General features: G+C 53.6%; 1 protein-coding gene across 1 annotated transcript; it reads left to right on the top strand.

Moving 5' to 3' along the window:
* The first annotated feature begins 4,101 nt into the window (after positions 1–4,101).
* Positions 4,102–5,083, top strand: LOC129131472 (olfactory receptor 14J1-like). The gene is made up of 2 exons (XM_054650461.2): positions 4,102–4,827; positions 5,042–5,083. The coding sequence occupies exons 1-2, from the start codon at positions 4,102–4,104 to the stop codon at positions 5,081–5,083; spliced, it is 768 nt and encodes a 255-aa protein (XP_054506436.2).
* Positions 5,084–14,222: the final 9,139 nt, after the last annotated feature.

Here is a 14,222-nt window from a genome sequence, read left to right as displayed (position 1 = left end):
GACAGGTATCTCACATTCCAAGGGGGCTCCTAACTGGGCATTTACAACTACTGCAGGAATATTGTCTGAGATTGGAGGTGACAGTGACAGTCTCCAAAGTGCAGAACTTATTAACATCAAAGGACCTGAAGGCCAAATTGCCACAATGAGACCATTTTGTGATAAAGGACCTTGGTGTATCCCAGATAAGAACATCAAGCCCTACCTGGAGCCACTGAGTGTGGATTCTGCAAAGGAATCCCCAAGTCCACCCCAAGACAAAACCCACCAGACAGTGACTCTAGCACCTGGAACTAGACAATTCTTTTGAAGATGACACATAGGAAGCTTCTACTCACATTCCTCAGCCTGTTTGCAACCATGCTCCTCGTGAGTGGATGGGTAGCCCTCAAAAACACAAAGCACAGTGTATGGTAACTCTAGCAAAAGCCATGAAACAAGACACCCTGTGCCTGTCTGTCGCTAGCCCTGATGACCCCTTCTCCACCTGCCTACTGGGGTTGCCTACAGATGTCTGGCCAATACCTGAGGGTGCCATTTGCAGTATGCCAGGGGACAATCCTGACGGCAAATAGAAGTGCAACCCTGTCGATGCTTGGGACTACTGGAGCCAGAATCTCCTGCATGCACCACTCGAACTCAGGGGGTAGAAATTCTCAGCTCTGTAAAAATGGACTTTTGTGTAAGGTTTTATTACTGTCTGAGATGGGAAGAGGGCGAAAGACACAAAATTACAAGAAAAAAGAAACTATAAGGAGAGACATCTCCCCATACCATCCCACTTACAAAAACCAGACCTGATGGTGTAATTAGACCTCTTCCATAATTTCTTGGGCCAGTAGCTACCCACTCAACTTGCTGCAGGGTGTGTTTCTTATTTGCAAGGATAGAGCATGGCCTGGTGTCCCTTCACACATCAAAGGCAGACCTTGTAGCTTGGGGAGGCTTACCTTGCTGGCACCCAACACAAAAATGATTAATGGCCAGGGAAACAGAGCAAAAATATCTACACACTACTTTGAATCTGATTGCAAAAATAATGTCATCTATTGGAGTCAAAACAAAAGAATAGCAGCCTCCATCTTACTACCTTGGGTGGCTGCAGCTAAAGCTTTAGGACAATCAGACCATCCTGGGTGCCTGTTGAGTAAGCAAACCAATGCTGCCTCCCTCACATTGAGTGGCTGCTCTCAGACACAGAGACCATCAGACACGCCACCGTGCAGAACAGCGAGAGAGTTTTTACTCTGGGCACGTGGGCATGGCTGTGTAGACTCTGAGGGCATGTGCTGCATGAACCTCTCCAGCCACAGCGAGTCAATCACAAGAGCATTCAGGTACTGAAGGACGGGTTCAAGAAGCTTCAAGTGGAAAACAAAGACTGGGTAATAAACTCTTCCAATCCATGGCACTAAAGGGTTGGATGATGTCTAGCTAAAACAGGACTATGAATTCTCTTAGTGGTTGTTGTTGTATTGTTAATTGTCCCATGTTTGTTTGGATGCTTTTAGAAAGTCTTACAAAATTCTTTCAGTTCCAGTATTGTTGTAAAAGAGAAAGGGGGAAGATACCCAACACAGGCTCCTCATGGACTCCTTGGAGGAGAGAATTGGTGGCCAGGATGGCACAAAAACCTCTCAGAGACTCAGTGTGGGAAGGAAAATCCTTAAAAGTACCTAAAAGTATTCTTAAATCCATAAAGTACCTTAAAAACCTTGAGTATCTCAAGGCATTAATGAGCCCTACTGAGTGTCAGTACAAAGCTCTCCAGGGACTCGTTAAAACAGATAATTGGGGCCATGATTGCAAAAACTCTCATAGAGTCTGTATAAAAAGGAAACACCAAGTAGCTTAAAAAACTGAAGTACCCTGAAGCATTAATGAGCCCCACTGAATGTTGTTACTGACAAAGCCTCTCCAGGGACTAATTACAGCAGATAATTGGAGGCCAGGATTGCACAAACCTCTCAGAGACTCCAAGGCAAAAGCCAAACCCAAAGGCCTTTGAAAAACCTGCAGTCCCTGCAGGGAGCATTCAGGAGCCCCCAGGGCCATTGCTGAGCAAGGCTCCCCAGGGACTCCTTGCAGCAGATCCTTGAGGCCACTGGGATGTGGGCTAGGGGGGGATGCTGAGGGCAGCACAAGGGGCTGACAGTGCCCAGCCTGGCTGGGGCTGTGCCAGGAGGCCCCAGGGCCTCAGGACAAGGTGTCTCCTCCCAGCCCTTGGTGGCACAGACCCTGCTGTGCCCCAGGGCACCAAGACTTGGCTTCTCTTTGTCCCCACCTGTCATCACTGCCTGCAGTTCTCTGCTCTGCCTGGGGCCTGGGGACACTTGCTCAGTCGTGTCCCTCTCTGGGAGCCATTAAAAGTGCAAGAAACTTTGGAGTTGGATTCTGCCTTGGAGTTCTGCAGAGGTTTCTTCAGCTCCCTCTCAGGGACTGATGTCCAGGAGCTGAGCACAAAGCCCCAGAGGCTGATTAAAGTCCTTGTGCTGTGTCTGTGCTGCTGAGCTGGGCTGGGCTCCTGGCCCAGAGGCAGCTCCTGCTCACCAAGAAGAGCTTCAAAAGCACATTTCTCTGGAGGAGCAGCTCTTGTGCCAGCCCAGCAGGGCTGGGGCACTGCCTGCAGCCAGCCTGGTCACAGCACAGAGGCACAGAGAGCTTCAATCAGTCAGGGCTGGGAAGGGGCTGAGAAGTGCCTGGGGCACAATCACTGCCAGCCCTTGGCACAGGAACCTCTGGCTGCAGGACAGTGCAGCTGCAGCTCCTGGAGCCATCTCCTCAAGCTGGAACATGCCAATGCCTGCAGAGCCTGTGAGTACATTCTCTGCTTGTCTCTTGTGCAGAGCAGCCAGGGGTGCCCAGGGCTGTCCTGCAGAGCAGGGTCCTGCAGCCCAGGGCGCTGTGCTGGGGCAGGGACTCTGCTGCCTGCCAGGGACAGCTCTCAGCCAGCCCTGGCAGCTGCTCCCAGCACTGGGGGACAAGATCTGGCTGGGAGGAGACAGCTGGTGAGGCTTGGGAGTGTTCTCCTTGTGTGGGGAGGATGCTGCATTGTTCAGGACTGCTCCCAGCATGGCATTGAACTGTGTTGCCGTTATGGCCTAGCGACCTGGTTCGGGAGGTCCGGCACGGTGACCCAAGGCCCAGGGTCACTCGGTCCAATGCTACATACACCAATGTGGTGGACAGCAAAATGGCGTTTATTGAGGGGTCTCAGAGGGTATTTATGGTTTGGGCAGTCTGTGTCATTTCCCTCTGCTCATGTCCGGCCGGGTGTGGCTGGGTACAGAGCAAAGGTCAGACTGCAGGGTGAGGGGGAGCTTCTTATCTACCCGTACAGCCCGAGATCTTCCGCACGCAAGTCCCTAGCTCTCCACAAACTGCAGAACATTTCCAAGCAGATTATACAGGGAGCACGGCGAGGGAGGGCCTGCATAAAAGGGAAAATCCTGCTTTTTTAATTTACTGCTCTGGGTTGCTCGGATGGGAAATTGCCCATAGATATTAATCTCTCAGTTCAGGCTGAGAAGAAGAAAAAGAAAATTTCTCTCAGATCTGAATAAATTGGGCAGTGACAGAAATCAGCCCTTAGAGGCAGCCTCAGAGCCGCTTTTCCAGCCTCCTCAGGGTTTCTCTGACGTTGCCATCAGAGCCTGCAGAGCCAGAGCTGCCCCTGGGCAGTGCCTGAGCTGGGAGGGCTCTGCAGGGCAGAGCTGAGCCCCCAGGGCTGGGCTGGGCTCTGGCAGCACTGGCAGCGCCCAGCCCTGGGCACAGGGAAGCAGCTGCTGGAAGGGACAGCTCCAGGCAGCAGAGCCCTGGGCAGGGAGTGAGGGGAAAGTGCCCCCAGGCTCTGCTGGGATATTTCAAGTCCTCTCCAAACCCAACTATTCCATGATTACTTTTCTTACAGATCCCCATGCCAAGGCACCAAAAATGTCCAACAGCAGCTCTATCAGGCACTTCCTCCTGCTGGCATTGGCAGACACGCGGCAGCTGCAGCTCCTGCACTTCTGCCTCTTGCTGGGCATCTCCCTGGCTGCCCTCCTGGGCAACGGCCTCATCATCAGCGCCGTAGCCTGCGGCCACCACCTGCACACACCCATGTTCTTCTTCCTGCTCAACCTGGCCCTCAGCGACCTGGGCTCCATCTGCACCACTGTCCCCAAAGCCATGCACAATTCCCTCTGGAACACCAGGAACATCTCCTACACTGGATGTGCTGCTCAGCTCTTTTTCTTTCTGTTCTTCATTGGAGCAGAGCTTTCCCTCCTGACCGTGATGTGCTACGACCGCTACGTGTCCATCTGCAAACCCCTGCACTACGGGACCCTCCTGGGCAGCAGAGCTTGTGCCCACATGGCAGCAGCTGCCTGGGCCAGTGCCTTTCTCTATTCACTGCTGCACACAACCCATACATTTTCCCTGCCCCTGTGCCATGGCAATGCCCTGGGCCAGTTCTTCTGTGAAATCCCACAGATCCTCAAGCTCTCCTGCTCCAAATCCTACCTCAGGGAACTTGGGCTCATTGCTGTTAGTGCCTGTTTAACATTTATTTGTTTTGTGTTCATTGTTTTCTCCTATGTGCAGATCTTCAGGGCTGTGCTGAGGATCCCCTCTGAGCAGGGACGGCACAAAGCCTTTTCCACCTGCCTCCCTCACCTGGCTGTGGTCTCCCTGTTTGTAAGCACTGCATTGTTTGCCCACCTGAAGCCCCCCTCCATGTCCTCCCCATCCCTGGATCTGGCCCTGTCAGTTCTGTACTCGGTGGTGCCTCCAGCCCTGAACCCCCTCATCTACAGCCTGAGGAACCAGGAGCTCAAGGCTGCAGTGAGGAGACGGATGACTGGATGCTTTCAGAAACATTAAACTGCTGGACAGTTTCTCTAAATCAATTGAAATAAAAGTCATCTTTTATACTTCCTTTTAGTTTGATTGTGGGTTTTTTTTCCTTTGTTTTAGGTTTTCCATATTGTCCACAAAGAAAGGTCATTGCTTTTGCCATTTCTCATTTTGTTTCTCTCCACCTTCCCTGTGCCCACAGACTGTGTCAATGAAGGGCTGCACGCTCGATGGCTTTAAATGAACTCAAGGATCTCCCAGCAGAGTTTTCTGAAGAGATGCCCTTTTGTTGCCTTCTCTGGAGCTGCAGCAGCAATGTCTGTGTGCAGAGCTGGGGCAGATCAGTGCTGGCCCAGCAGCTGTGCCCAGCAGCAGCAGCAGCAGCAGCACTTGGTGTTGCCAGTGCTGCTGCCGTGGCCCTGCCCCGCTGCCCTGGTGGCCCTGGTGTTGCTGCAGGGCCTGAGTGCTCTCGGGGCCGGGCACAGCCCTGGGGGTGGCAGTGCCGGGGCTGCAGCAGGGACAGGCCATGGGCACTGCTGGGGCAGCGCTGACGCCTCAGCCCAGGCCCTGGGGGCTCCAGGCTCCTTGCCCAGGCTCTCTCAAGAACACGGCCAGGCCAATGCTCAGCACAGAAACCCCCGTCAGCAGCCCCAGGCTGGCCGTGGGCAGGCTGGGGGCAAACAGCATGGCTGGGGCTCTGCAAGGGCCCTGGGGCAGACGGGAAGGAGCAGCAGAGCAGGGGCTGATCCATGCCCAGTGCGCTGCACAGCCCAGGGCAGCGTCCCAGAGCATCCTCATGCAGCTGCCAACAACATCCCCCCTCTGCAGCCCTGGCCTCTCCCCCAGCTCACACAGGTGCCCCATCCTTGCAGGCACAGACACGGCAGCACTGCCTCAGCAGCCCCTGTTTGCATTGCACACAGCAGGGGCAGCACCCCCATGCTGTTGCTGTGGGGACATGAACCTGAGGGAGCACAAATGCCATCAGCCCTTGGAGCCAGCAAGGCCTGGGGGACACCAGGGAGACCACTCAGCTTTGTCCTGGCCTCTGCACTCAGCCAGAAAGTTTGTTCCCATCAGCTGGGAGTTTCCTGTGCCACTGCAGACGCTGTTGCTCAGAGCCAGGGCTGCCTGGCAGCCACCCCCAAACCGCCCTGGGCATTTCCTTGGCTGCACCTTTGCTTTCTTTACTATTCCCTGCTACAAATTTTTTCCTCTTTCCCAGCCCTGTTGCCTCCCCTGCAAACAGCCCATCCCTGTTTGCCCTTTCCTCTCTGGCCCCACTCCCCATTGCAGTTCCTGAATTGGCCCCATGGGAACGTCCCTTGGGCAGCAGGATCATCCTACAAGTGCTGCAGGAATTGTCTGCAGGCTCCTGCAGTGCCTGGTGCTGCTCCCTTGCCAGAGGCACCCCAGGCCAGGGGGGCACATCTGGGCTGCTGTGTCTGCCTCTGGGGCTCCCTGTTCTGGGCAATGAGGAGGAGCTGCAGAGGCTCTGCAGGACTGACAGGATGGGCTTTGGGGCTGCCAGGAGAAGCTGAGGGACCTGGGCTGCTGGAGCTGCTGAAGAGGAGGCCCAAGGCTCATCCTGCAACTGCTCCAAGGGTGGTTTCAGAGAATCCCAGAATCAGCAAGGCTGGAAAAGGCCTTGGAGATCATCAAGTCCAACCTGTGCCCTGACACTGCCTTGTCTCCCCTGAGCCTCCTCTTCTCCAGGATAAACAACCCCAGCTCCCCCAGCCACTCCTCACAGGACTTGTGCTCCAGACCCGTCCCCAGCCTTGTTGCCCTTCTCTGGACACACTCCAGCCCCTCCATGTCCTTCCTAAATTGGAGGGCCCAGAACTGCACACAGCACTCGAGGTGCTGCCCCAACCAGTCCCCAGCACAGGGGAAGAATCCCTGCCCTGCTCCTGCTGGCCACACCATTCCTGATCCAGGCCAGGAGCCATTGGCCTTCTTGCCCACCTGGGCACACTGCTGCCTCATGTCCAGCCTGCTGTCCATCAGTGCCTGCAGGTCCCTTTCTGCCTGGCTTCCCTCCAGCCACTCTGTCCCCAGCCTGTAGTGTAGCAGGGGTTGTTGTGGCCAAAGTGCAGGACCCAGCACTGGGACTTGTTAAACCTCTCCTTGCTGGATTTAGTCCCTGGATGCAGCCTGTCCAGGGCCCTGTGCAGAGCCCTCCGACCGTCCAGCAGATCCACACTCCCAGACAACTTGGTGTCACCAGGGTTCCATGAGGCCCCAGAGTGTCCCAATGGTTTCCATGATTCCATGAGGCCTCCCAGTGTCACAATGTTCCTTTGGTTCCATGGGACCCCTTGGTGTCACAAAGTCCCTTGGATCCTTGGGCCCTGCAGTGTCACAATGGCACTGTTGTCCACCAAGGACCTGCAGTGTCACAATGGATCCTTGGTTCCATGAGGTCTGGCAGTGCAGCAATGCTCTCCTTGGTTCCACAGTGTCACAATGGCCTCTTGGTCCCAAGAGCCACCATGGTGTCAAACATGTTTCCTTCATTCCATGAGTCCCTGAGGAGCAGCCCTGGCCCCTTGGTTCCATGGGGCCCTGCAGTGTCACAATGGCCCAATTGTGACACCAGGCCCTGCTCTGTCACAATGCTCTGCATGGTTCCACAAGGCCCTGCAGGGTCACAGTGGCCTCTGTGGTTCCACCAGGACCCAGACTGTCACCATGGACTCCTTGCTTCCATCCAGCCCCACAGTGTCACAATGGCCCCATGGCTCTGTGCTGCCATGTCGTACACAGTGTCACCATGGTCCTCTTGGTGCCACCAGGCCCCACAGTGTCACCATGGCCCCTTGCTTCCCCAGGGCCCTGCAGTGTCACAATCATCAGAGAATCAACCAGGCTGGAAATGACCTTGGAGAGCATCAAGTCCAACCTGGGACCCAACACCACCTTGTCACCCAGACCATGGCACTGAGTGCCACATTTAGTCTTTCCTTAAACACTTCCATGGATGGTGACTCACCCACCTCCCTGGACAGCCCATTCCAATGCCCAACCACAGAATCACAGCCCTGGTGCTGCTGGCCATACCATTCCTGATCCATTGGAGTGCCAGTGGTTGGATGAGGGAAATGGTGGGGAGGGGATAGGGACAAAGTGTTCTAGGTTGTCATCCATTAAGTGTCTTGATTTTCATATCTGTTCAGACTGGATTAGAAGGTGCTAGAGGTCAATATCAATAGGAGATTGCTGATACCAATCTACAAACAGGATAACATGACAAAACACTTCTTTCTGCATTGTTTTGAATACAGTGTATTCACTTAGAATACACTTCTGAAATCTGTCTAATTATTCACAGAATTTAATAAAAACATAGACTATTCCCTGTGGCTGTTGTTGTTCTGGAATTTTGCATAAATGTTTATGAGCTTTCCTGACTGAATTCCTGAACTGAAGAGCTCAAGAAAGAAGAGGCCTCTGGAGTAGTAAAACTCATCAGCAACCTCCAAGTGGCTGAGGATCCATCCCCATCAGAGCAGCAATGAACAGAAATGGGCACAGCTTTGTGGCTGCCCCAGCTTTGGCATGGGCCCTGGGCCTGGAGCTGGAGCAGCTCTTGAGGGCCCCAAGGCCAGGGCTCTTGTGCTGCCCTGGGCAGATGGGATGGCAGCAGGGGCTGCAGAGCTCTCAGCACCTCAGGCCGAGGGGAGCAGGGCAGCCAGGGAGCCTCCTTTGGCCTTGGCCAAGCACCTTCGCCCATGGCTGGGGCTGAGTCCTGTGGCAGCTGCAGCTGCTGCTGTGCCCTTGGCAGGGGCTGAGGCCGTGGGGCCAGTGGCCAGAGCAGCCTGGCCTGAGCAGAGCTGTGGGGCCAGAGCCGGCCGGGCTGGGCTGGGCTCAGAGAGGCCCTTGGAGCTGCCCAGAGCTCAGGGCAGCTGGCAGAGCTTGCAGGGAGCTGGGCTGGGCTCCGAGAGCCTGGCCCAGAAACCATCAGTGTCCATCTCAGCCTGGCTGAGCGTGCAGGGGCAGGACTCAGGCCAGGCCTTGTGGGGCAGGGCCAGTGCCTGTGCAAGGCATTGCAAACAGGCAAGTGGCCCAGAGAGGAGGCTGCTCTGTGCCCTTGGTGGCACGGACAGAGCAGGGAGGGGGCCCAGGACATTTGTCAGCGCCAGCCTCTGTGCCCATGTGTTGGCAGCCCTGGCTGCTGAGCCCAGCTTTGCCCTGGGCTGAGTTTGGCTGTGGCCCAGCTCCATCCTCCTGCAGGGCTCAGGGCCTGTTCACGGCCATGGCCAGCCCTGGCTGCCTCTCTGCTGGCCCAGAGGTCGGCAGAGCCTGGGGCAGGGCTGTCTGTGCAGCCCCACAGGTGCCAGGGGCTCTGCAGGAGCTGGCAGAGGCTGCCCAGCAGGGAGGCCATGGGGCACAGAGCCCCAAGGCTGCTGTGGGCACCACGGCACAGGGGCCGTTCCCAGCCGCAATGCTCCTGGCCTGGGCTGGGCCACCATGGCTGGGCCAGCACAGGGCCACAAAGGGGCCATGCAGCCGCTGCCGGGGCTGACAGCAAGGCTAGGCACACACAAGCAATTGCTGAGCATGGCCTGCGCTGCCCAGGCCTGACTGTGCCAAAGGCAGAGCTCAGCTGCCCTTGGGGGCTGCAGCAACACTCCAGAGCCCAAAGAGCCTCCATGGCTGTGCTGGAGACCAAGGCTGCAGCAGGGAAATGCAAGGCTGCTGCAGGATGGGGAGGCCACTGAATTCCAGCACACACCTCAGCTCTCTGATGATCCCGGCACCATGCTGGGCCCTGTTTCAGACTGGAGCAGAGCAGATGTTGATGGGACAGGAGCCCTGTGGGGCTGTCAGGGACGTGCAGCTTGCAAGGTGCTCTGCTGTCCCTCAGGTGCTCTGGGAGAGATCCAATCCCAGCTGGGCACCTCAGGGCACAAGTGGCACTGCCTGTTCATGGGCACACAACTGATGTCTGCCTTGAAAGGGGCACAGGTTTTTATACCTGTTAGTTTCATAATATACAAACAAATCTTTATTATCTGGGTCACTTGAGTACTTTTAAGAAACGGCAAACTTTTCCCAGCAGGAATAGGAATTTCCTGGATCTACTGGATTCTTCTACTGATGGCAGGAAAAGAAATACTCATCTTCCCCTCTACCTTTGCCACTGACATTCACTCTAATATTTAATGACCCCACTTCAGGTGTTTCTTGCTCTCCTGTTGAAATGTCCATGTCTTAGAACATATCTTCATTTAGAGCAACTGGATCTATGTCCTTTCCATCACTCCCAGATTTTCTCATCCAGATGCTCTCTGGTCATTCAAGTGCGTCTCAAATGACTGGTTTCAAGCTTTGAGCTTCAGCTAGTTGCCAATCTTTCTGAAGTTCAAATATACACTGCATTAGTGGTATATATTTCAACTTCACATATTACATATACAACTCCACATTACATATAAACTTCCTAATTGTGTTTATATGTATTATAGAATTACCTTTGCTTATCTCTGTCTAAAATTGTTCTGTAAGAAATCCCTTGGGGATGGTGGACATGTCAGAAGCTGCTGGGACATCCCAGAGAGCTGAGGAAGAGCTGTGATGGTTATTAAACTGTTCAAATGTTCACCTTGTGTTTGTTGGCAAGAAACCTTTCTGTGCCTCTGAGTGTCACTAGGCCCTGAGCCCAAAGGACACAAACCTGATGAGTTGTGGCTCCCACTGCAGGGGCTGCACTTGGACCTTGGCTCTGCACAGGAGAGCTCTTCATCCCCTTTCTCTCTTTTCCTCCCTCTGGGCATGGAGGGAGCTCCTGACTTCAGCCTGTGACTCGTGTGTGCAAAGAGCAAATCTGGGCAGAATCGGGGCAGGGAGGGTTTGGGAGGACCTTGAGATCTGTGCTGGGCACAGAAGGTGTTTTCCATTGCTCTGAGACTGTCTGCTGTGCAAAGTGGATTTAATATCCAGCAGAGGAATGACTTTTGCATTTGATGGAGCTGTGCCTTCCCTTGGCTTTGTTGACTGACAAGAAATGAACATCCCTCTGTGTCTCGGGCAGCTCCTTCTCCAAGGAAAGCAGGTGGGAGTTGGAGCCAAGGAGCTGAAAGCTGCAGGTGCAGCCTGGGCTGGAGGGAGCTCAGATTTGCACAAGGCTGCTCTGAGTGCCAGGGCTTGGATGGGGGAAATGGTGGGGTGGGGGTAGGGACAGAGTCTGATTGATTGTCAGCCATGAAGGGTCTTGATATGAATATCTGTTCAAACTGCATGAGGAGGTACCTGGATTCAGTGTCAATTGGAGATTGCACATATCAGTGAATTAACAGGAAAACAAAACTAAACAGGACCTACAAAATGTTTTCTCGCTGTCTTTTTAAATATCATGTATTCAGTTTGAATACACTACTGAGATCTACTTAACCACAAAGGATTTGAAAATTAAAATCAAATGATTCCCAGAGGCTTGGTTTGTTCAGGTGTTCTGAATGTTAATGAGCCCTGGGACACTGAATTCCTGCACTGAAGAGCTGAAGGCTGAACAAGCCTCTGGAGCAGGGAAATTCAGCAGCAGCCTCCAAGTTGCTGAGGATGTCAGCAGCCCCCACTGAGGCCATCCCTGCCCAGAGACCGTGGGGGAATGGGCAGACAAGGAGAGCGTCCCTGGGGCTGGGGCAGCACAACTCAGAGGCACCAGCGGCTCCAGCTGGGCAATGGAGTGTGGAATGGGGCTGGGAAAGCCCTGCCTGGGCTGGGCCAAGCAGCACACACAAGCCCTGACCCCCATCCCCCAAACAACTCTCTCAAGGAGACATTTAAAAGGAATTGCAGTTGTTTGTGTCCTCTGAGTTTTATGTGCTGGAGAAATACCAACAAGAGATTCTCAGGTGCCCAAAACAACCAAACAGTCTTTACTGGGAGCTTCAAAAAATTAGAGAAACTTTGGCAAAACGTTTATTATGACATTGATTCAACAAAAACCACTTTTCAAAGCATTGACTTGGCCTATTCAGCTTTGCCAATTCTAAGACTGTTCTATTTAAATTGAATCAAAATTTGCAAAAAGAGGGAATTAGAAGATGAAGACACAGAAAGAGAAAAAGACAAAATAGATACAGAGAAGTACACACACAGCTACCAACTCCTGGAGTCCAGTGGTGTTCAGATGGAAATTCCAAGAGGAGGTAGGGTCAAGATATGTGCTTGCCTTGTGGTCAGCCTTCAATACCCCTTGGTCTCCCTGGGCCCTTCCCCCAGGTGGGGCTTGGGCTCATTTGGTCCTTCAGGAGCTGGGCTGGGGCTGCAGAGGTGGCTGTGGAGCATTGCCTGTGCTGTGCCAGGGACTGGCAGCCACTGCTGGGCTGGGATAGAGGCTCTGGGGGGATTGGGGCTCCAGGGCAGGGCAGGGCTGGGCTTCCAGGGCAGGGCAAGGCTGGACCTGCCCCTTCCTCCCCCACACATGAAAGGTTTTGAGCCAACAGTCTCCTTGGGACTGTCACAATAGGGAATGCTGGAGGTGAAATTCCAATTCTGGCCATGGGCACCTGGACTAGAACGACAGTTCTTATTCCTAGGAAGCAAAGTACAGAGCCCCAGTGTTTGGAAGGCAGGCGAGATCATCACTAGGCCAAGGCCAGCCAGACTTGTCAGGAATGGCAAATTTTGTCTGGGACCAGACTTTGAATTTACGGAATTTTGGAGGTGGAACCACAATCTCAGCCCTGTGCGCCTGGAGAAGCAGGACATTTCTTTCCCATAGGAAGGAAACTACAGAGCCTTCCCCAATGTTTTGGGGACAGGTGGAAAATGTCCCTTGTGAAACCACTGAGAGACAGACTTGTCCTGGCAATATTCCTATGGAACAATCCCTGTGTATAAGAAAATTTGGAGCTGAAATCCCTGAAGTTCTGGGCATGGGTGCTTGGAGGAGGACAGATCTTTTCCTTTGGAAAGGAAAGCATGGAGCCCGAGTGTTTCAGCAGCAGAAGAGAAGAGACCCTCAACATGCCAAGGTCAGTTGGACCAGTCAGGTGGTCCATGGGAGGCCAAACCAGCCAGACCTGTTCCGTGTTCCCTTGGTTTTGTGGGGGCTCCCAATGTCACAATGGCCCCTTGATTCAAGAAGACCTGCAGTGTCACAATGGACCCATGGTTCAATGGGGTTCTACAGTGTCACAATAGCCCCTAGGTTCCATAAGGCCCTGCAGTGTCACAATGGTCCCAATGATTCCATGAGGCCTTGCAGTGTCACAATGGTCTCCTTTAGTTCCCCAGGCCCCACAATGTCACGTGACTGCTCTGTTCCATGAGCCCTGCAATATCACCCTGGACCTTTGGTTCCATGCAGCCCTGCAGTGTCACAAAGGCCTCTTAGTTTCACGAGGGTCCACAGTATCACAATGGTCTTCTTGGTTCTCTGGGGACCCCCAGGGTCACAATGGTCCCACTGGTTCCATGAGACCTCACAGTGTCACAATGCTTTGCTTATTCCGTGAGTCCCCTCAGTGTCACAATGGTCTCCATGATCCCATGAGTCCCCTCAGTGTCACAATGGCCCCTTGATTTCATGAGGCTGTCAAGTGTCTTAGTGGTCTCTCCATTGCTTCATGAGGCCCTGCAATGTCACAATGAACTTTTGGCTCCATGGGGTCTCGCAGTGTCACAATGGCCCCTTGGTTCCTTGACACCCCAAAGTGTCACAATGGTCTCCACAGTTCCATGAGGCCCCATAGTGTCACAATGGACCCTTGGTTTGATGGGGCCTCTCAGTGTCACAATAATCCCTACATTCCATGGAGCCACACATGGAAAGGAACTGTGCGGATCCATGGAATGTAGGGATCATTGTGACACTAGCTTGGGGACTCAGGGGGACAGGGGACCCCACTGTGCCCAAGCAGCGTTGGACTTTTCTGAGGTAAACTGTGAGGGGAGGCTGGGGTGGATTGACCACCTCAGTGACCTCAAACATTCCCTTTGATGTCACACAGCCCCTGTGATGTCACACAGATCCTGTGATATCACAGAGCTATCTTTGGTATGTCACCCTGTAATGTCATACAGCAATGCTGTGATGTCAGAGAAGATTGTGATGTCACAAAGTCAGTCTGTGATATCATAGTCTCTTCTGTGGTGTCACAGCCTGCTCTATGATGTTTCACAGCCACCTGGTGATCTCACAACCCACTCTCTGATGCCACAGAGCCACCCTCTATCATGGCAGAGTCTGCTCTATGGCCTCATATCCTACTTTGTGATGTCACAGACAGCTGTGTGATGTCACAACTCCCTCAGTGATGTCACAAAGCCCTCAAGAACTCAGTTACATTGAAACACTGAAGTTTCTTGGACTTTGAAGAGATCCTTGTCAGGGACACAACTGAGAAAGTGTCCCCAGGTTCCAGTCAGAG

The sequence above is a fragment of the Agelaius phoeniceus genome, chromosome 7 (assembly GCF_051311805.1).
Source record: "Agelaius phoeniceus isolate bAgePho1 chromosome 7, bAgePho1.hap1, whole genome shotgun sequence".
NCBI lineage: Eukaryota > Metazoa > Chordata > Aves > Passeriformes > Icteridae > Agelaius > Agelaius phoeniceus.
This window is presented reverse-complemented; position numbering and strand designations above follow the sequence as displayed.

What these genes read in the sequence shown, in the direction of transcription:
- LOC129131472 (XM_054650461.2), top strand. Translation starts at nt 4,102, where the DNA reads ATGTTCTTCTTCCTGCTCAACCTGGCCCTCAGCGACCTGGGCTCCATC. An exon ending in ACCAGGAGCTCAAGGCTGCA is followed by an intron (nt 4,828 to 5,041) that starts GTGAGGAGACGG and finishes CTGTGCCCACAG; the next exon opens with ACTGTGTCAATGAAGGGCTG.